The following is a 21,693-nucleotide window of genomic DNA, read 5'->3' as shown; positions in this document are numbered from 1 at the left end:
CAGCTCATTTAGTTGCTGGTATGGTTAGTCATACAATTCTACATAATTTCATTAAAAATCTTACCCAGTGTGGGGTTTGGCCAAGCTTACAAGGGATGACCTTTGAAAGCTGATACAGATCTGTATCTATTTCAGGAATTTTTCAAGGATTCTTTGACATTGCAAAGGAAAAGCAAGATTGTTCATTTTACATCACTTCTTCACAAATGCATACTGATTTGAATAAATATTAGACAACACTGTCTTGATTTTATTGAACTCTTTTTATTTACCTGGTTGGGTGAAGAGCATCTCTTCTCATAAGAAAGCCTGTTGGCATCAATAGAGAAACGGAAGCTGGACCTCTTGATGCTGTCCTCAGACTCAGATTTGTGGAACTTGTCACGGCACCCCCTCTCCTCCTCTTCCTCCCTCTGCTTCCTCTTCTTCCGCCTGTTGCGTCGCTCTTTGGCGCTTTTCGAGCTGAGCTTAGATGTCCCTGAGGAGGACTCGGAGGTAGGGCGTCCTCTCCCGCTGTATTCGCCACTCTCTGTGGCTGCTGCCGCGGCAACCTGCCAGCCAATCCGAACACAAACACAGTTGTCATAGCAACCCAGCGACTGTCTCAGAGGCTCTGGCAGACTGAAGCGGAGGAGAGTAGCCTGGCAGCTGAGCGCAGCAGCAAAAACAGTAACAGCCAAACACGTCTGATACCTTCTAAAAATTGACTTTTGTTTATTTCCAGTCAAACCATTCTTGCATTTATAACATTTTTCAAGAAAAACAACAAACTGTGTGGATGCTTAGATACTTAGTTTACAGTCTTTTTGAAATTAAACACATTGTCTGTTTCATTGGATATACCGTTATTGGGATAGGAATGTCTTGGAAATGTGTATGTGCTACACTTCAGTGTAAAACATATAATTATATTTTAGCATAAGAATTTAACAGTCTCTCATGGCAACCCCTCAACCTCCTAGTAGATTTATCTTTGGTATCAAGTCCCTTTGAAAGCTCTTGAGTTTGGGTGTCTGTGTTGCCCTCCTGCCCGTCCGACAGGGATACAGAAATACCCCATCAGCCTTTTACTGCTGAGGGGTAATAAAAACATCTGAATGCTTGAGCAGAACCACTGAAGGAGAGATCAGAGGTGGAGAAGGAGCGCTGAAAATGCAGCTATGAAATGACTCATGTACATTAATATAATAAGGAAGCAAGAAACAAGCACATTAGAATGTTAAACAAATACTTTTTAAAAATGAAAATTAATGTATTGGTCAATGTTTGATGGTAGAGTTATACTATGAAAAAATGACAGTGCCATTATAGAGTGTAGTTTGCAAACTAATCAGCAACATCCTGTGAAGATACCACTCAACTCAGTACCACTGGCTGCTTAGCTATGATGCATCTGCTGCAAACAGTGCTGAGACCAATCAACGCAATAGAAACGAAGCCATTTGACCCGTTTTATTTCAAGTGTGTTCATTTATAAGTCGAACAACTACATTATTTAATTTGGCATCTAATATTTTCCAGTCAACCACAACAGCAAATCTCCAGAGTTGCCTGGGCCTCATTAACAAAAAGGCGAATAAAAACAAAGCTCCCAAACTTCTCTTTCCTCAGCAGTTTGAAACAACATTAATTAATATGGACAGTTATTTAACAATAAATGCCCACATGAAAAAAATGTCAAATAAAATTTCTCAGATAATCATTATAATTAAATAGCTAAAGAGAGGAGGTTACTTATACAAGTAACCTCTTCTCTTTAGCTTTAAAGTATCAGTTCTAAAGAAAAAAGATGAATGTCCTGCCTGTGCCTCCTCCTGCTGTCTCTTCAGCTGCTCCAGCATAGCCTGGAACTCCTCCTCTTTCTGCTGGGCCTCCTCGATGGTGGCCTGGTTTTGCTCGTCATAAGCCATGGCCACCACAGCCAAGATCAGGTTGACCAGGTAAAAAGACCCCAGAAAGATCACCAGCACGAAGAAGATCATGTAGGGCTTCCCTGCTGCACGCAAAGTCTGCAAAATCCAAAACAGCTGGATTATTTTTAAGACAAGAAAACAAGAAACGGGCACAATATGCATCCTTTAGTCCTCAGAAATAAGGCACAGTGATGCTGTAGAACAGGGGACCCCAATACCAGTCCGCGAGGGCCGGTGTCCCTGCAGGTTTTAGATCTCACCCTGGGTCAACACACCTGAATCACATGATTAGTTCATTACCAGGCCTCTGGAGAACTTCAAGACATGTTGAGAAGGTAATTTATCCATTTAAATCAGCTGTGATGGATCAAGGACACATCTAAAACCTGCAGGGACACCAGCCCTCGTGGACTGGGATTGGGGACCCCTGCTGTAGAGGCCTACCCACCTGCTGGTAGAGGTTTTCCCAGTAGTCTTGGGTCATGAGGCGGAACAAGGACAGGAAGGCCCAGCTGAAGGTGTCAAAGCTGGTGTAGCCGTAGTCTGGATTGCGACCTGCTTTCAAACATGAAAAGCCCTCTGGGCAGACCCTTTGAGAAAACAACACTTTGGATTAGATGTACTTTTTATATTATTTTAAAAGAGAAGTAATAAGAGTAAGTTTGAGGGATCAGAACCCTGAAATTTAGTTATTATTGTCACAATGCATACTGTCAATGCAAAGTATAGTAGAACAAAACCTCTGTCCATACCTCTGTCCATTCACATTTCCATTCTGACAGATAGAGACAATTTACTTTAATGACACTGCTGCATATTACAGAGTATCACTGTCCATTTAACCCCCCCCCCCCCCATGCTACGCTATACACGAGCCTTTACCATCATAAAAACAACTTCAATAATCAATAAAGAGAAACAGGAACTCAATAGTGTGGATGCTTAAGCATCCACACAATTACACAGTACAAAACTACCTGCTCAATCTGACTTGAGACCTGGAACAAAGTGTGAGACAGACATTGAAAATAACTAAGGAATTTTCCATAAACAAATATAAACATTTGCCTTTAAACCCCTGAGATACTGCAGTAGTTAACATGATATGAAAGATAGCATTCAAAGGACTTTAATAGGGAGTCTGGCCTTACTTAGAGCTACTTAGAGTTACTCAGCAGATCACAAAGAAGAAGAAGAAAAAAAAGGATAAGTAATCTACTAACACAAGTACAGCACATTGACACGCATGATATAACCTTAGATTTTACACGTTTACCCGAGGATAGAGCAGCAGTTTAGATTCCTGGAATGCTTCTGCACAGTGGCAAGTGTCAAAACTGATTGTGTACGTATACTAAGCTTTGTGGTGTAGTCTAATTGGCCATATAAATAAAACATTTTGAGTCTTACCCAGCACCACTGCCATTTCCACAGAGCAGAGCATCCCTACGGCCAGGGAGGTAATAGTAATTTCCTAGAGGGTAGAGGAGATAGAGGGCTGGTCAGTCACAACAACATCAAAGAGCCATGAGCGTCATGGATATGAGTAATGGTGGCAAAAGAAGGCCAATATGCACCCTGTTGGTTTTTCTTCAGTTTTAGCATATGGCTTAAAAGTCTGAAGGAAAGGATTTGTTTTTACACTACTCATCTGTTTGGTGGTTTTTCATGATGTAAGCACATATCATCATTTAACTGTGTAATAAGTATATCAGTTATCTTTAAAAACAAAAATGTTTTTTAATCCCTTTTTCATTTTAGGTCTTAAAAGAAATGCAAATGTAATCTCTCTGTATCCATCTTCTTTTTCTCTGGCTTGTTATGTGATTGTTGTGTAGCCGGTGCATGTCTTGTTGATAACCAGTGAGTCACCCTTTTCTAACACTTTAAACTGCTCATGCCACACAGATGGGCTATGGGAGAATGATGAGAGGTAGAGAGGGGGTGAAAGTGGAGGGTTTCATTGTTGTGGCGATTATCTGGCACATTTGCCACATTCTCCCACCAGCTCTTGTTGGAGAGCGCAACGCCTGCTCCCAGCCATCGCTGTCACTCTCTATCAAGGCAACAAGTCAGCATTCCTGACCTCCCCCCACCACTCGACCATTACCGCCACCACCCTGACCTATCTCTGACTATAACCAGCATCTAGGGTGGGAGAGTTGACTGTATTTAACCCCAATGAGCGCCTGGCAGACACGAAACACTTTCACCAATTCATTTGGCTTACTCTCATCATTGATGTACTCTATCCAGTCGAAGGAGTTTTTTGTGATGTTCTCCATGAACGTGACGTTCTCCACCAATGTGATGTTCTCCACCAATGTGTTGTTGCTTTCATGTGTGTTGTTCAAAGTTGTGTTGCTGCCCAAAGGAATGCGCACGCACTTCTGCCTCAGGTTGCCCATGAAGAGCTGGAGGCCGATGAGGGCAAAGACACTGAGACAGAACACGGTGAGGATCATCACATCTGACAGCTTTTTCACTGACTGGATCAGTGCACCAACAATAGTCTTCAAACCTAAATGGGAGAGAAGGCAAGGGGGTACGGGAGTAGGAGTGGGACATCGCAGAATGATTAACGCCTGCTAATTGCAGCCACTAGCTGGTAAAGAAGCTAATAACAGCTTACAGGAGAAAGCAGCCAAAATGATCTGCAGTGGAGGTTCCTGTATGAACTACTTGCAGTCATACTGGAACCAAGCTGACACAGACCACTGCTGATCATGAATAAACCCCTAGAGAAATTTATGTATTTCATGCCCATTACAGTGCTATGGTTTTGGGGTCTCTGGGAGAATGATCATTAATAAGTCATTGCTTTTATTTTAAACAGACTGTCACTGAAACTATTCAAGTGAGCTCTTTTTTTGACAGTGCATAGTACTGTGGATGGGATCATTGAAAACCTGCTGCTGCATGCATTCAGTGGAGTGCAGTATAAATTGGAGTGTGACTTATCCTCTGAGACACAGAATGGTCTCATGAATTTCTTAGACATCTGGTTTGTAAGGCATAAAGAAAATGGGCCACCACATACAGGGAAGACTGCACCCCAGCCTTTTTATGTTGAGGAGCTACAGTTTTGTTTATGTGCTTCAGAGATGAATTATTTCTGCATGTAACCTTTGAACATTTTGTTTGTGCATGGTGGAATCAAGTCGTATTATTTATTTTCTTGATGAAAATTATATTATATAGACTGGAAGATGTTAGCAATGTTTAGCAAACCCACACTAGATTGATAAACTTGGTAGAACATCAAGTTTGATGAATAAAGACCGTATGATGATAACACAAACCCCTTGGCTCAGTTCCAAAATTCTTCTGCTACAACAAACCTAGGCTTTCATTGGAACACCAAACACTTTATCTGGCACAATTAACCTCCAACTTTTCTATTTATGTTTTTGACCCTGATGGCTGATATGTTTTTTGATATCTATATATCGCCAGGTTAGCTGGCATGACTGTTAAAGCCTGGTATTTATCCTTAACCTTAACTGAGAATGATATCTGCTCATCTAACTCTCACCAAGAAAATGAGAACGTTAAATCTCTTAACAAAGTAAATTCCCATAACAGAGTGGTATTACATAGAAGACTGATGAGATATTTACATCTCCGTTCTTTAAACAACCATTTTTTTTCACAGAACCGTCTTTTTTATTACCCTTTATCACAAAATGTGTTCCAGTTCCTGAAAAATACCACCATGCACCAGCACTGCTTGCACTGTCACAAAAGAATGAGCTCACTGTGTTTAACTTGAGTCTGAATGTAGCTATGAGAGCTGCAAAAAGTAATAGAAAGGGGAAATAGATGATGGTCTTTATCCAAAGAGTCAGTGCCAGTTTTTGGCACATAAACCGGTTCACATAAACCGTTCAACAACAACAACAACATTAAAACCATTTATCTAAGACTGTGCAGGGCACGACATGGGACCTCCAGGAGAGCCAGTCTGGCTCTGTGGATGTGTGGCTTGCTCCAGCACATTTAACAGATGTTTGATGGATTAGAATCTGGAAGCCAAGTCAACTCCTTGGGCTCCACATTGTCTTTTTAAGGAATGGCAGGACACATTGGGCCTCATTTTCTAATATTTGCCCTGACCCCCTAAAAAGAAGATTTATGACATGTGTGCTTGTCCTGCCTGCATGGAGTCAAAGTGGAAATGAAAAAAGAATAACATACTATAAGATAAAGAAGAAAACAGGCAGAGGGTATGGAGCATGTGATCTGTCAGGCCAAGACAAGTAACTCACTGCAATGAAAAAAAAAACCCTTCCTATTCTTCAGCATTTCTGGGATAGTGCCAAGAAGTGACGACACCCAAAATACTTTATGATATGATAAAACGAGATGCAGAATACGAATATGCTTGGATTTGAAGGCTAAAGCCTACAGCTTTCTGTTAGTATTTTGATTTTTGTATATGCAATTTACTTTATTGCCGATTATGATGTTTTGGTAAAGTGGAAATAACAGCCAAAAGGCATCATAATTATTTTAATTATTTATAATTAAAATAATTATTAGTTTTATAATTATAATTTATAATTTATTAGTAGCAGTATTTATTTTAAATACTTGTGTTTAAATTTCCTAAAGGGATAGTTCATAATTATTTAATTTTTCCATAAAGAAATGACAAATGTAGGGACAAACTATTGAGAAATCCCTGACTTGTGCATTAAACATTCATATACACAAATGAGGGCCATTGTCCTGCTTGGGGAGACTGCTGTTGCCATGACAATGATCAGCTAATGTTATCGTCTGTACCTGTCCTGGGTTCTATTGTTGTTGTTGATTAGCATATGAACGTTTTGTTAGTTTGCGCTGTGAATTGCGTTAGTGTTAAGAATGCCGTTACCCAACCACCACTCACCATATCACAATTTCTCACAATTTCAAACACACAACACTGAACAAGACATGCGCAGGAAAAACAAGGTAAGGAGGAACCCTACACACGTAAGTGCTTACCACCAGAAAATCGGCTTTTGCAATGTCTCATGCAAAAAGGAAAATGAAATAGTGCACAGAAATCTACTCTTACGGCTCCCAAGGCAAGAATAGATTCCAACCAAAAAGAATTCTGCCTTAAAGGATGTATCTAAAAGCTAAGAATCGTGTCAATCTGTGCAGATTGGAGCCAGATTCCAGCTTTTACTGGCCTTGGGACGAAGGCAGCACGAGGGACGGCTTAGCTACAGTGAGATGAGCTTGGGGGAGGGGGGGGTTGGATGTTAGCGCCAGTTAGCCATTAGCATTTCCCTAACGCCATGGGCCTTGATGGCTCTCTCACCTGGGATGACTGATATAGTTTTCAGGGCTCGCAGAACCCTGAAGGTTCGCAGTGCTGAGACATTGCCCATGTCCACAAACTCTGTGACATATCTGTAAGGGAAAGGAGGAGGCAGACGGGAAGGAGGGGGTGGGCGGGGATGTGGGGCATTTCAGGAAAGGTGTGGCACAAACACACATGCGCACACACACACACACGCACGCACACACACACACACATGAGGTGTGACAAGACAAAAAGAGGGTCGTAGGATGGGAAGAGGGGAGAGGAGGGAACGACAAAAAGTCACACACAGGACAAAAGGGAGGAGTGCTGGCAGCAGGCGCGGCCTTACCTGGTATTACTGAGATAGTTTTCAAAGCTCGCAAAACTCTGAATGTGCGCAGAGCTGAAACATTGCCTAGGTTTACAAACTCTGTTATATACCTGCAGGATTAAATGCACAGTTACTACACAGCAAAGAACAGGCAAACCCAGTGAGAAACAAAACTGCCCCTCAGACAACCATTACCAACTACAGACCTCTCTCAGACACAATAAGATGATAGTACTATTACATTACGTGCTCAGCGTGTAACAAATACTACGTCACACACACACACACACACAAAAAAAAAATAGCACTGTAATGCCAAAGGCTGCCTTTTATAGTTGTAAGGGAGATAGCAGAAGTCATTGAGGCATGAGACTAATATGGGCCGAGATACACAGTGCTTTGGGGCCTCACATCCATTATAACAGAGCAGAGTTAAGATTCTTGGCCACGATTTTAAAGCGTACATGAATAAGCTGCAGATTGCTGCAGTGCTCTCCATTTGATCTGTTCTTTTTCTCACATTCAGTGTGCCTTATTAGGCTGCTGGGCTAATTAAAAGCATTTGGCCTTGTAATCTACGCCATATCATGTTAAGCTGATCCTAACTGTGTTTGTCATAATACTTACGCCATGAGGATAACACTGAAGTCCAGCCAGTTCCACGGGTCTCGCAAGAAAGTGAACTTCCCCACACAGAAGCCCCTGGCCAGGATCTTTATAAGGGACTCAAAGGTGTAAATCCCCGTAAATGTGTACCTGGAAAAGAAGGTGAAATGAGTTTTTCTGAGCATAAGAGGTCCTTATAACAGCTCTACTTGCCCTCTGACTGTGGATTTAACAAAATCTGCTTACTTTTCGAAAAAATCCATTATTAATCTAATCAGGCACTAAATAGTGTCTGTTTTGTATTATTTATATGTAGATTCTTAGATGGAGTTTCTATACATAGCAGACTGGAGTAGGGTTGGGTCTGGCACATACTCGTATTTAAGAGGGAATTTTAAAACCTCGATAACAATAGAATCTTATGAATCACAAATTAAGTAATTATCAGGACCGAGCGCCAGGCAAAAATAGTCCTGATTTGAAGAGTGTTGTCTCCGTGTGTCCAAAATTAACTGAATAGGGACAGCGAGAAATTCAAAAATAAACAACTGGTAACTTACTCTACATTCTTGGCCCAATCTGGGGGATTACTGAGGGTCATGAAAGCACAGTTGGTCAGGATCGTGAACATGATCAATATGCTGAACATCGTGGAAACAAAGTCAAGGACAATGCAGTATTTGGGCACTTGAAGCATATATCATTCTGTTTGGTACATACAACAAGCTCTGACAGTTAAACAGCTGAAACTGATATTTCCTCATCCATCGCTGTCATAGTACACAGTACTATATCTTTTCTTCGACAGCTAAGCTGCTGTAAGGACTAAAAAAAAAGTCTACTTAAAAAGTCTGAGCCAATCATGATATTTAGTGTTCATCAGCAGCCCATTTAAATCCCTCTTTTGTCTGATAAACCCTTTAATCCAAATCAAGCTGCATCTGTAGCAAACTCTAAAAGGATATGAGTGCACTAAAACTTTAATAGCTATCCTCCTCAGAGGATTGAAGGGACTTAGGATGTACAAAGCAGGAGTGGCATTGAAACGGAAGATTGCCTTCCCACGATTCAATACTATGAAGGTCTGAAAGAGAGACAAAAGAAATCTGGTTAATATCTGTGTCATACAAAAACCTCATTCTTTTTCAAAAGACCTAAGAGACCCCTGTGCATGTGTGATTGGTTATAACGGTAATTAGGACCGTGTTAGGCTATGTCCAGCTGGATGAGTCCACCGCAGGCAGGACATGTCTGGCACCACAGTCCTACTGGCACAGCAGCTCAGATTAGCATTTAGCACCTCTGTTGGCCCAGGCTTTAAAAGACTCTGGCTTGACTAACCACATTAATTAATGCTGCACTATGGTTTACAGTTCAGTCTGTCCATGTGCTAAATGTGCTACAGTTTGATAATATTGCGTGATTTAAAAACAAACCCTGTTCGTCTGAGCCACAGATTCAATGCAACCTGCCTTCAGAAGAAAACCTGAAAAACCTTGGCGGGATTTTAGACATGTGGGAGGAAACTCTGCCCAGTCATTCACTTACAATAGTTTGTTCAGAACATCATGCAATTAACCTCAAGCTTTTATGAACTGCAAAGCTTGAACTAGAAAATGTAGACCTGTAATGTATCAAAATTCAGTGCATGAGTCATACTGTAATTGAAAGCTAAATTGGTGTACTTAATGATACTTTGAGGCCTGCAAAGCTAAGAAATTGTGTTAGAGTTATCCACGGATGTCCATTTGGATGTTAATCTTTTACAGCGGAACGTGAAGCGATGACATTAATAACACACCTTCTGACTGCTATAGTAGGGGTCGATGTCCTCCAGAGGAGTGGACACCAGGCCGGGAGGGATGTCCCCATAAATGAAGGGGAGAGATTTCCCCGCCTCCACATCGCTGTTGGGCTTGGGCCCATTTTCATCGTCGCTGTCGCTGCGGCGCTCCACCCGTGGTCTCTGGGCCTCCTCCTCGGCGATGCGCCTTTCGATGGCGGCCAGCGACTCGGGGACGAAGGGGCGGAAGCTGTCAGGTCCGGGCGGTATAAGCAGCTGTGCCATCTTGTCATCCTGCTCCTTCAGAGGGAAGCGAAGTGCTCAGCTGGGATAGGTAGCTGCAGGGGGAAAGGCAAGGAGAAATGAACCAAGACCTAAAAAAAGCACCAGTGGGAGGAGTGAAGTCATCTACCTGGGACATGTTATAATATAGTACGAACAGGTGGAACTGCTACCTGTGTAAATGATTTTAATGACGTGTGAAGCTGGACCATGTGACATTTCTGGATTTATCACTGACAGTTTGCAACTAGAATGTGAGAAGGGCAAAGCATTATGAGCACAAAATGCTTTTCCCCCCAAATACTGTTGTGATTATTAGCAGAAGAGAAAACACTAATGACACACAGCATCTCAAAAAAAAATATTAGTTCCTCTATTTTTAATATTTACTAAACATGACCAGCTATACTTTGCTAAAAGAAGGATTTAAAGTAGGTCATTTCTTTCTGTAGGGAGTAATTTAATTAGCAACAGACAACATCCTGATCCCTTCGATGAGTTCAGACCGAATACAAGTCAAATTATAGCATTTCCTCATGTACGTCACCTGAGCAGACTGCCAACTTATATTATTTAATACACATAGATGCAGAACTGTTGGCTGCTGGTTACTGGAACGCCATATCAAAGCAGCTTTTGTGGAGGCAGATGTTTATACCTTCATACTAGTAAATATAAAAGCATAACTCGTTGTACGTGTGATATGGAAGACTTGGGTTAATCTGGGTTTTCATGCGGAAATATCTTATTTTGATTATAACAATAATAGCTATATAATATCATCTTTAAAGGGAGAAAAATGATTTTTTGATCTCTGCTGAATGTGTAAGTCTGGAATGAACAGTCACTATTTTTATGGCCACTAGAATTCTGGCTCTTACAGGTTGCAATCTGTGTACCACAGCCAATGTCTCAGTTAACCAATCGCAGATACTCCTGATCTCAACGCACTGTTCCACAGAACCAGTTTCTTCCATTCCAACTGCTCCACCACCACGGATGAGACCAAAAAACAGGGACAAGATTGCAAACCTGCAAATGGCTGGAATTGGGACCATCAGCAAGAAGTTTGGTGACAAGGGGCGAGCTGTTGGAGTGATTATTTTTCAGAAATGGAAGACATATAAAATGACTACCAGTTACCCTTGATCTGGAGCTCCATGCAAAAATCTTGGCTCATGTGGTGATGATGATTATGAGAAAGGTGAAGGATCAGGCCAAAATAGGATGAGTTCATTAGTAATCTAAAGGTCTTCTTGGTTAGACCGCAGCCACCTAGGAGACCCTGTTTTTTCATGTCTCTTTTGTGCATCTAGTCTTGGTTAATAAAGTAGGTCTAAGGTAAAAGCTGTGCCATGTGCTGAACAGTTCTTATGCTACCAAGCTAACTGATAAACCGCCATCACAGGGTTTACAGCGCTGATATCAGAGGGCAGTGAGCCCATTTTCACATATGACTACATTACAGTCGTAGCAAAACCAGTTTTGGCCAGAGACGTTAACAGTTCAACTATGTTTGCTAGTTGTTTACATTTCTGTAAATGTTTGCACTAGTGAAAAGATAGCTGTAGAGGGACCGGTGGCATATAAAGTAAATGGAAAGCTGGTGCAAATTCAGGCATCAGTTGAAAAGTCTGCAGAGAAATAAAAGGCAGACCTTTCCCTAAAACATCCACTCTTATTATATATTTCACATCTCTATCACTTTATCATGCTGTTAGAATGATAGCCAATTTAGACATTTGCTAAAGTTTTACAGAGATTTCTTCTTCTTTTTATTATTATTATTGTTGTTGTTTTATTAACTCATTCACTGCCATTGACGTCTATAGCCGTCAAATGCAGTGAATGAGTTTTAACTCATTCACTGCCAATGGCTGGCAGTGAATGAGTTAATTCCATAGAAGATCCTGCAGAAAGGAATCACGTTGATGTGATTCATTCAGTTCAGACTTAGCTGTGTTTAAAGCGTTAGGAAAATGCAGCAGGTCTGACCCAAAGGATAGTCTGCCATTGTTCCGCCAAAAAACCCCACTCTTATTCAGACATGTTCGATTACCATCACAATTAGGCACATATATCATATTTTGACCATGCAATCACTATTATGCTTCTTATATGGTGACATGAAACCAGTTTGCAAAGATTTGGAAGCATTTGAAAGGCTGGGAGAGAAAACGTATGAAAAAAGCACATTTCACATGCAAATGGTCCTGAGTGACTAATACCAAATTGAGTGCCTCATTGTATAACACAATAGTGTGGCATTTGCAGTTTTTATAACCAGTGAATGACAAACAGGAATCATCTCACAATCATCACATGGAAAATAATAAGTATGATCTGGTTATAAACCATCAATACACTTTGAGACAGAGGCAAAAAAAACAACAACAACTGTCTCTGACTACAAGGTAAACTATTTAAGCAAAGCAGGTCCCAGTCTTCACTGAGGCAGTCAAAAGTGGCACTGAAGTCAGTGACATTCCTTCAGCTGATTCACTGGGACACAAAAGTAGCCAGCAGCAACAGAGGTGGTCAGCAAAAGGAACAAAAAAAAAGGAAAAAAAGAGTGTCACTGAAGAGAATATTGGTCTACTTTTTTTAATGCTGCATTCTGCCATGTGGAGAAAGCAGCATCTGCAGAATGAGAGGAGCCACTGTCCTTTTACTGCTAATTAATTGGCGGACAGCCTCACATTAGAAAAAAAAAAAGCCTGTTTTTCCAGTGACTTTCAGCAGAAACAAATGAAGCAGGCATTAATTACAGGCTTTTTATTACTTCCTCCCTCAATCAGCCACACTACCCGATTCCTCCTGCCAACCATCTACTGTACCACCCTTCACACCCAGAGGCCCACCCTGTTCCCACAGGATGGAAGGGAAGAAACACAAACAAGATTTTCTCCCCTGCCAAAAAAACTAAAAAAAACCTTGATGAGCCATTATTAGCTGGTTCACGGTGCCGCCCAGTCGCTGCAGTCTCACAGGTGGGTCCTGTTCCCTGTGGGATCTTATACTGCCACAGAAAACAGGAACCTCCCCTCTGGCAACCTCAAAAGTGAGGTCTCCTTGAATCATCAGCTTTTCTTCCTTTTCGAAATGGAAATGGAGGACCTGAAACTGCCACACTTGGCTGCCATCTAATTTGCCTTCCTTTTTAAAAGGAGGTAAAAGTATAAAAATGTTTTTGTTTTTTTTTATACTTAGATCTTAAAAACAGGGGAAAGTCTGGAATGCAGAGTCATCCACTAAGAGTACAGTGACTAAGCCAATGATGTCGGCAAATATGAGTTTACCAGATTTAGACTTTATACTCATGCCTATCAAACCAGAGCTAACCTAAATCACAACCAATATGTAAATCCAAACTATTCCCGATAACAAACCAATACAGGGTTATTTGCTTTCTTTATTAGAGTTAGAAAGGTTAGATAGGAAGACTGACGCCACTGTGGTGTCTAAATCTGAAGCATTTGCTTTATTTATTTATTCTTCCCCCAAAGCTAAAGGAATTTATACTATATAACCGCTGTCAACTTTCATGCCATACTCAGATCTGGTACGAGCTGATTGTTCCCAATTTGAAAGCTACCTTCTATTACTATGGAATTTAAACCTTATTTTAAACCAGTGACAGCTTTAAATTACGATCACAAGCCTTTTCAACTAATCATATAGACATTATATTTTCTTATGGTAAGACATTAATAAAAACAAAAGAGACAGTGGTTCAAACTCCACAGTTTACTGGAAAGGAGAATTAGAGAACCCCAGAGAACACACACACTTCCCATAAAACACATCTGCTTGTGTCCCAAAAACTGCCTCGGGATCCAGTGTTGTGACATGTGGCCTGACAGCTTGTCTAGCATGAGATGCTGGGTGGTGGATTGTTAGCTGTTCTGCCTTACCAACCCCACAGCCAAAACATCCACACCCACTTTTGAACTCTGTTATCAGTGTGGTCATCCCTGGACTCACCGACAGAAACCGAAAACATATCATGTATACATTTCTGACAGTGATCTGATTCACATGCAGAAAACTCTCTTTTGTGCAGTATTACAGAGTCTCATCTAGGTGTGTCATGCAATTCAAAAAAAGAGCCTGTAAAGGAGATTTTTAAAGGGTTAGTATTGGACACTCATTGCTGTGGGCAAAAATGCTCTTTACATTTGAGGATTTAGTTCCTCCAGTATCAGCCAGAATGTCTATCAAAGCCTGAATGACATAGGTGTGCCAGCACTGCTTTAGGACAGCTTGGAAAAATGACTGAACCTGTCCTTTAAGGTGCCTTTCAATGGCTCCCCTGAATGCCCTTGAGCAAATATGTTAAGTCTCCCCCCATCAAGAGCAGACGGTTCACTGTCCATGGTGCTAAACGCTAGAGCAGCTGCCTTAGAAAACAAATAAGTGGAAACCTGCCTGAATGTATCAGATATTTTGAAAGCAGCATACAGCTTCTGTACAGACAAATAAACCCACCTGCACTACTCAAATAGAATGATTTTAGCTGATTTGGCGTCAAAAGGTCCTGTTGTCCATGGTGTTTAAAGAAGAAGAAAAAAAACGACTACACGAGAAAACACTGAGATTTTTTTTTTTACATGATAACTATATGAACACACAACGGCTCCCCTACTGCGTGTTTATCTGGACTTCATAGCCCTTTGAAAATGCTCTTAACCGTCTGTGATTGGCCAGATAGGTGAGATACGTGTATGCTATTTTGCGTATTCATTTTTAACCCACTAATGGCGACTGGTAGAGAGACTGGCATTGGTTGGAAGTGGCTTGCGAAGCTTATTAGAAACCAGAAAAAAAAAGAGACGGCGTGTGTCAGGCAGTACCTTAATTGTTTCAAAACGAGAAGAGGGGGCCGCGGCAGTCGTCGCCATATTGATGATAACCTCTAGCTCTCCGGAAAAAAAACGACACTTTGAGTGAGCCGCGGCCATTATGTCCTCACTCCCTCCAGATACGCCACCAGCAGCACAATTCCCAGGAGCCGGGAAAATAAATGAATAAATAAATAAATAAATAAATCTTAACACACACAGATACGGTAAGCGACCGACCGAGGTTGACGTGTATAATTGTTCCTGCCACCCGACCAACACCCCTACAGGTAAAGTCCGGGGCCCACCTGAGGGTCGAAGCCAAACAGGTATCACTTAAAGTCGTTAATCAGATATTTTTATCTCTTGCTCGCTCCTTTTCACATCCACAATTATCCACTGAATGAGTCTGGGCGTGTCCTTGGCAGATGTGTGTCTGCTCCTTGTAATCAATCCCTGACACTGACAGTTTCTGGTGTACCAAAAATAAATACGTCGGCGTTATTGTCGGTTGACACCTCAGTTGTTGGCTTACCTCAATGAAACCTCTTTAAATGCAGTCACCCCTTTGCGTCACTCCTGTCAGGAGTAAGCAACATTTTCACACTGAAGGGGCCTGTAAATAAGAGGGCTAGTCCCTCCCAGCACGTCGGTGAGGATGCTAATATTTGAAGCCCGTGTTTGTCACGACGTGAAGGTTATCTGTCATGTGTTATTCATTTTTCTTTCAACATTTGTTTGGAAATGGAAGTAAAATACACAACTTAAGCTCAAGACAAATATAAATAGTATATTTGGTGAAGACTGCATGTCTGCGTAATTAAAACAATCTTGAAGAAGGGGAATATATGTACACACACACACACACACACACACACACACACACACACACACACACATATATATATATATATATATATATATATATATATATATATATATATATCAGCAACACGGGCTTTTAATATCTATCTATCACCCGGGCAATTAGTGGAGGAATATCAAAACTGGAATATAAAACATTAATGTTGATGCCACAGACTGCTCAACACAAGAGTTCAGAAAAGTCTTATTGCCTCGGACAAGAAACATCTAAAATGATGGGGGACCCTTCTCAAAAGATGTGAACACTCACCACCATTACGGTGCCCAGCAGGTAAGGACCCTGAAGGTAGATCCCATATTCCTCAGAATAATCCCTTCTTCCAGCGGAGAATCACTCAGTTTAAGATTTGAACGCTTTCCTCTTCCTATTGACAAATTCCGGTCGATGCTTAATAGCTTATTATTTAATAAGGACTCGTCTGATTTCTCCCTTTTTTCTATCCGCCCTTGTTGGCCATGGAGGAATCAATCCGCGCTTCCGGTTGGTTAGACATCACAGACTGGGAATGGATGTACTCAAAGCTGTGACTGCCGCAAGATGGCCTGAGCGTACACTTCTAGAAAATACAAGTGAAAGAGAGAGCCAGCAACCTGTTGTCATCCACAAACGTTAAGAATTTGAAATAGAGATTCAGAATGTAAAAGCAACGCTTTATATTTAAGTTCGTACTATTTTAATTTTCCCGTTTTTTTAAAGTATGGGTCTTTTGGATCGTTATTTTTCATAAAGCTATATCGACATATTACAGTTATTTGGCTGCAAAAAAAAATAAAACATAACAAATGCTCTGTGACTTTGTTTCTATGTTTTTCGGCAGTGGTTACACGTTTTTAATTTGGCTTCAATTCTATTATCCACATTAGTTAAAATGTGCTTTTACTGCTTGTAATGCGCAGGTTTTGCTCACGTTCAGGTTGTTGTCTCGCTATATAAAAGGTAAATATTTATAGATTGCTGATAATTTGGTGAAGACGGAGCGGAGATTAGGTTTTTCAGACATGTGCGTGCTCACGTGCAGACCTGTACACCCCTGTGTGTTTTTCTTGTAGATTTATGACACCTGGTGGACAGACTGTGTAATTACATTGAAGTTCGATTATGTAACGCCTATATTATGGAAAGTTTGCTCTCCTCTGTTGTTGGAATAAAATGGAGCCCTTGTGAAACGAGCGTAATCACAGTATGGAGTAAGCTGTCACCTTCACAACAGGAAATACAGCCACCATTATAATTAAGTTTTAGGTGGCATGAAAGTTGCATAATCATAGCTGAGTGAACAGACAGGTGGACTCCATTTGGGAAATGAAAAAGAGTCACTCCTCACAGTCACTATGAGCAGAAGTGGACACACCTTTGAGCTCAGTGTAGCATGCAGGGAGTTTCACTTCACAATGAGAACACAGTTAACGGCTGCTCTAAACACATTTTAACAATCAGGTTAAGTTGCTTTTTAGTATGTGGAAATTTATTGTATTTGTAATGTCACGTTTGTTTTCTGTTAATAAAATTAAGAGTAGACTATCCATCCATCCTCTTCCACTTATCCTTATCAGGGTCGCCGGGGCAGGGGCTGGAGCCTTAACCAGCTACCACAGGGAGAGGGGCAGGGTACACCCTGGACAGGTTGCCAATCTGATACAGAGATCACAGATGTTGTTAAATCGGTTTGCACACTTGATGTAAATATTCTTCTCCCTATATTTTGTGCCTTGAGGAACAAACTCCCAGAAATTTTCAACAGAATCACAAAATTCTCTGAGTTGCGATCTCTTACGTGCAATCTTTCTGCTGTGCTCTATGTGTAAATACTGTCAGTACAATGGAGGAACACCTTAGTAAAGCTAGCCCCAAGTACAGTTAATAAATCATCTCAGAGCAAAGAAAACAGAACCAGCAGCAGCTTGCCTCACATGCTGGTATCCTGTCACTTTCCTTGTCAAAGACTGGAGGTTTATCCACAATGTGCAGGCGCAGACAACAAGGACACGTTGCTGGCCTCTCAGCTTGACAAGCTCCGGCCATTGTTAACGGAAAGGGACATAAATGTTGCTGTTATTGTAGCAAATCAATTACAGCAACAACAGTCAGTTGTGAGCATAAGACAGCAGCAACATTGGTGAAAACAGGCTTTATGTCACAATGCTGGTTGAGATAAAAGATAGATTTCTCTTTGGTAAGTTTTAATCAATATTAATTTTTAGATTTGACCAGGCAAGCACTGCTTGCCTTGCTTGTCCTGACAGAATGCCGCTGAGTCAAACCAGCACGACTTGAAATATTTATAGCTCAGCTGCAAAATAGCTAATATGCAATGTAAATGCAAATGTAAATAAACAAGCTCATAACATTTCATAACAGAACTAGAATAATGTTAGATTCAACAGAGTTTATGCATATTTATAAGTACAGACAAATAACAATTTGTGAAAAATGAGTACAAAGGGCAAAGGAGTACAAAGCACAGTATGGTTTCAGGGCAGGCTAGCCACTACCACATGAGCATACAGGCTACAGTCAGATCCAACCCTCACTGACGAGGTCAGGTTTTACACATCAAAATGAGAGCAGTCAAAAAAACATGTACCATTTTGAAGCCATTCCCATTCAGATGAAAATATATTTGCATGAGAAAACAGATCTGGGAAGTTGTGGTTTTTGATATTGCTGGCAAGCAAGTATATTTATAACTTAATGTCCTATTATAATTACATTTAATTGTGGCTAACTTAAAACTTAAAAGAAAAATTTCTTACCTAGAAAAAACTGATCAAATGGCTCTTTAAAGTGTAATTTAGACACAATGCCAAGGAGGAACACCACCAGCAATAATCTGAAAGACGCAACTGTTGCTGCCTATCGATTCTGGGAAGTGAAATGTATTTCAAAACAATTCGAATTCCATCGTTCTATGGTTAGAAACATTTTTCACAAGTGCAAGACATTCAAGATCAAACTGTGCAATGCTCAGACTCTACAGCCCACAGACTGCATAAATGTTGCAAGGAAAAGGCCTTGGAACATTGTAGCACAGCTTATGATTATAAAGTTGCAGCTGAACAAAGCACAAGACTTTGGGGGTAATGTCCTTTGAACAGATGAAACCAAAGTAGAGATGTGTGGTAACAATGCACAGCACCATGGTTGGTTAAAACTAAACAGAGAGCATAACATCATTAACACCTCACATCAGCTCTCAAACATGATGTTGGAGGGGTGACGGTTTGGGCTTCTTTTGCAGGCACAGGACCTCAGATCCTTGTTGCCATTGAATTCACCTTGAAATCCTGTGTATACCAAAGTACCAGAGTGATTGTAGGGTCATTGAATATTGCTGCTACATGGCACAAGCCTTTGAATAAAACTCCACTGACAGTCAGTGATGTAATCAAGACAAGTCATGCAAACAATCTTAACTGAGATAATGAGATTAGAGAAGATTGTTTAAAAAAGTTAAGCTTTCAAAGCATTGAATTGAATAAATAATCTAAAATACTGCAGGGACACATAAGAAGCGCCAAACAATGTTTCCAAAGTTGGGTTCAAATATGTCCTCCTTGGCAGCTCTCTGCGACTGTGCCGTGTTTCATTAGTGGCACAGTGAGGAATTTGGGAACCTTGTTCAGACTGTGGGTTGTCATAATTAGGTTGTAGCCTGTCACTTTGTTCAAAGGACAGGATCCCATTTGGCTTTGTCGCTTTGTGTAAAGCTCCAAATTAGCCCTCTCTCTTTGCTTGTCTTCCTGTTGGACATTTGGGAAAAGTCTAACAGGAAAACAAAAACACTTTTTTGTGTGCCCACACAGTGTGTTTTCAAGATGAATAGAGAATACAGACTGAATAGCACACATCATTTACACTGCTTGATTAAAGGCTTCCCAGGTTTACATAAATTTATGCAAGAATAGCATTTACATAAGCCTACCAACAAATAGAGGATAACATATTGTTGTCTGCATCATCACCTTTTTTCTTACACATAACTATACCAGGGTTAACAGATCTGCTGACATGAACATGAAGTGAAAGCATTTAGTGTAAGGCAACAAGATGGAAACAATGTGACACCTTCTACCTGTTTATCTCACAGTGGAGCTAAAGCTTTGAGGCAAAGTGCATATGTACACATGACATGGCCTTCTTCCATTTCACAACATGCTAAAAGATGAAACAGAGTGACGTGATTAAACATTCTTTCTATTCATCTGTTAGTCATTAACCTAGACAGTCACATGGTGATCTGTTTACTGCAGTCAGCTCCTGTAGCCCACTGAGTCTCCACTGACAGACTGGTGATGAGATTACAAGATTACAGTCGGTGTGGACATGTGTTCCCTGTTCTTAATTTGATTAAAACTCCCACTTAACAGCCTGTTCCTGCTCACCTACTGTATAAAGATGAATAAAGGGCTCTGTGGGATGATGCAGGAGCCTGGCTTGAGTTTCAGTTATTCATTATTGTCTTATAAACATCCTCTGTAAGGAAGGCTTGACTAATCAAATATTATTTAGAAAAAAGAAAATCCAAGAATCCTTCCGTAAGTTAAAGCGATGGTTTATAGCTAACCCTAACCCCATTTAAAAAGAAAAAAAAATACAAAACTGTGACTGTAACAGAGATTTGATGGTAGGTATGCAAGCTTATTTTTGGTAGACTGAGACAACAACTATGTCCAAAAGTATTGCAATCATGCGTAGACCATAAACAGACAAAGACATAAGTACTTACTATATATTATAAAAACTTTCTAGGCAGACAGACTTGCTTGAAATAGTTTCCATCTCGGCTCAGTAATAACGTGCCAGCATTTTAACAGTTTTTACCTGATAAAAGTTTGACCATTTGCCTTTTAAATTCAGCTTCAGAATGCTAACACTTGCTTAAAAGCTCTACACACAGACTAAGTTTCCAGGGTCCAGTGTTCACAATCTCTAGGGTTAGGTTTAAGTGTTTATAAACCTTGTTTAGTTAACAAAAAAACTATACAATATTTTAATTGAATCTGAGCCAAATCCATTTGCAAGGTAAACAGCACAGGTGTTAAGAAATTATTGAACTGGCATAGGAGCACAAGAATGGGTCAATTTTAATTCTTGGGAGATCCTGCCCTGTCACCCACCAAAGGATGGTAACAACTGCTTAAAGTGTTCCTTGTGTTATTTTTTAGCTTACATTCCTTGTTCAACGCTCCTACAGCTACTCAACAAGAGATTTACTACATTACCCAGAAGACATTAGCCCTGAGGGTATTGACCCAGCTTGACTCAATTTATAGCACAGTTATATAATGTAGTGGACTAAGTACCAGCAAGAAAATGCAATTTTCTAATGGTGCAAAACACTGTGAAAGACCAGTACAACACTGATGATAGCTGAATCACCACTGTAGCTTAAGTTTGTTTCATGTATTCTGTGCAATGGGGTAAAAGTTTATTTGCATGTATACAGAACAGCACTGGTTCCTGCATGCTATACAATATGATGGGCTCTTGCTGAGATGTCATAATTTAGCCCAACTCAATAGAGAGGATCAGTAGCTTATATGGATTAGAGGGTTTTTTTTTTTACAAAATGAGTGGCAAAGTCTTTCAGCACTGATGGGGCAGAGTTTAAAGTTGCAGAATGGTTCACCAGGTTATCACACATGCAGATGCAGATATCAATCCTCCTTGTCCTCCTCAACACCAACACCCACAAAGCATACACACAGTAGCCATGCACATAAACAAACATGCAAAGTGCCATCACATGACT

The 21,693-nt window shown here is 40.6% G+C and overlaps 1 protein-coding gene across 5 annotated transcripts in view; it reads right to left on the bottom strand.

The window, feature by feature from the left end:
* The window catches only part of LOC147302248 (sodium channel protein type 2 subunit alpha-like), a 42,586-nt gene extending 26,131 nt beyond the window's left edge, over nt 1–16,455 (bottom strand). For 2 of the 5 annotated variants that reach the window (XM_086282860.1, XM_086282857.1), the window contains exons 1-11: nt 16,191–16,454; nt 9,951–10,270; nt 9,116–9,233; nt 8,710–8,800; nt 8,171–8,299; nt 7,228–7,319; nt 4,144–4,434; nt 3,324–3,387; nt 2,362–2,503; nt 1,803–2,009; nt 273–551 (exon numbers count right to left, since the gene is read on the bottom strand). In XM_086282860.1, the coding sequence (XP_086138986.1) occupies nt 273–551; nt 1,803–2,009; nt 2,362–2,503; nt 3,324–3,387; nt 4,144–4,434; nt 7,228–7,319; nt 8,171–8,299; nt 8,710–8,800; nt 9,116–9,233; nt 9,951–10,217 (1,680 nt within the window). In that variant the 5' untranslated portion in view covers nt 10,218–10,270; nt 16,191–16,454. Of the gene's footprint in view, nt 1–272; nt 552–1,802; nt 2,010–2,361; nt 2,504–3,323; nt 3,388–4,143; nt 4,435–7,227; nt 7,320–7,561; nt 7,654–8,170; nt 8,300–8,709; nt 8,801–9,115; nt 9,234–9,950; nt 10,271–15,590; nt 15,628–16,190 lie in introns of those variants that run through there. The other 3 variants (XM_086282861.1, XM_086282858.1, XM_086282859.1) reach the window with 3 other exon arrangements.
* Between the last annotated feature and the right edge of the window lie 5,238 nt (nt 16,456–21,693).

The sequence above is a fragment of the Aulonocara sp. 'chitande type north' Nkhata Bay genome, linkage group LG23 (genome assembly GCF_057382095.1).
Source record: "Aulonocara sp. 'chitande type north' Nkhata Bay isolate Kocher_YH1m ecotype deep benthic linkage group LG23, A_spYH_male_GT1.1, whole genome shotgun sequence".
In the NCBI taxonomy this organism is placed as follows: Eukaryota; Metazoa; Chordata; class Actinopteri; order Cichliformes; family Cichlidae; genus Aulonocara; species Aulonocara sp. 'chitande type north' Nkhata Bay.
Note: the sequence above shows the minus strand (reverse complement) of the source record. Positions and strands in the feature narration are given on the sequence as shown.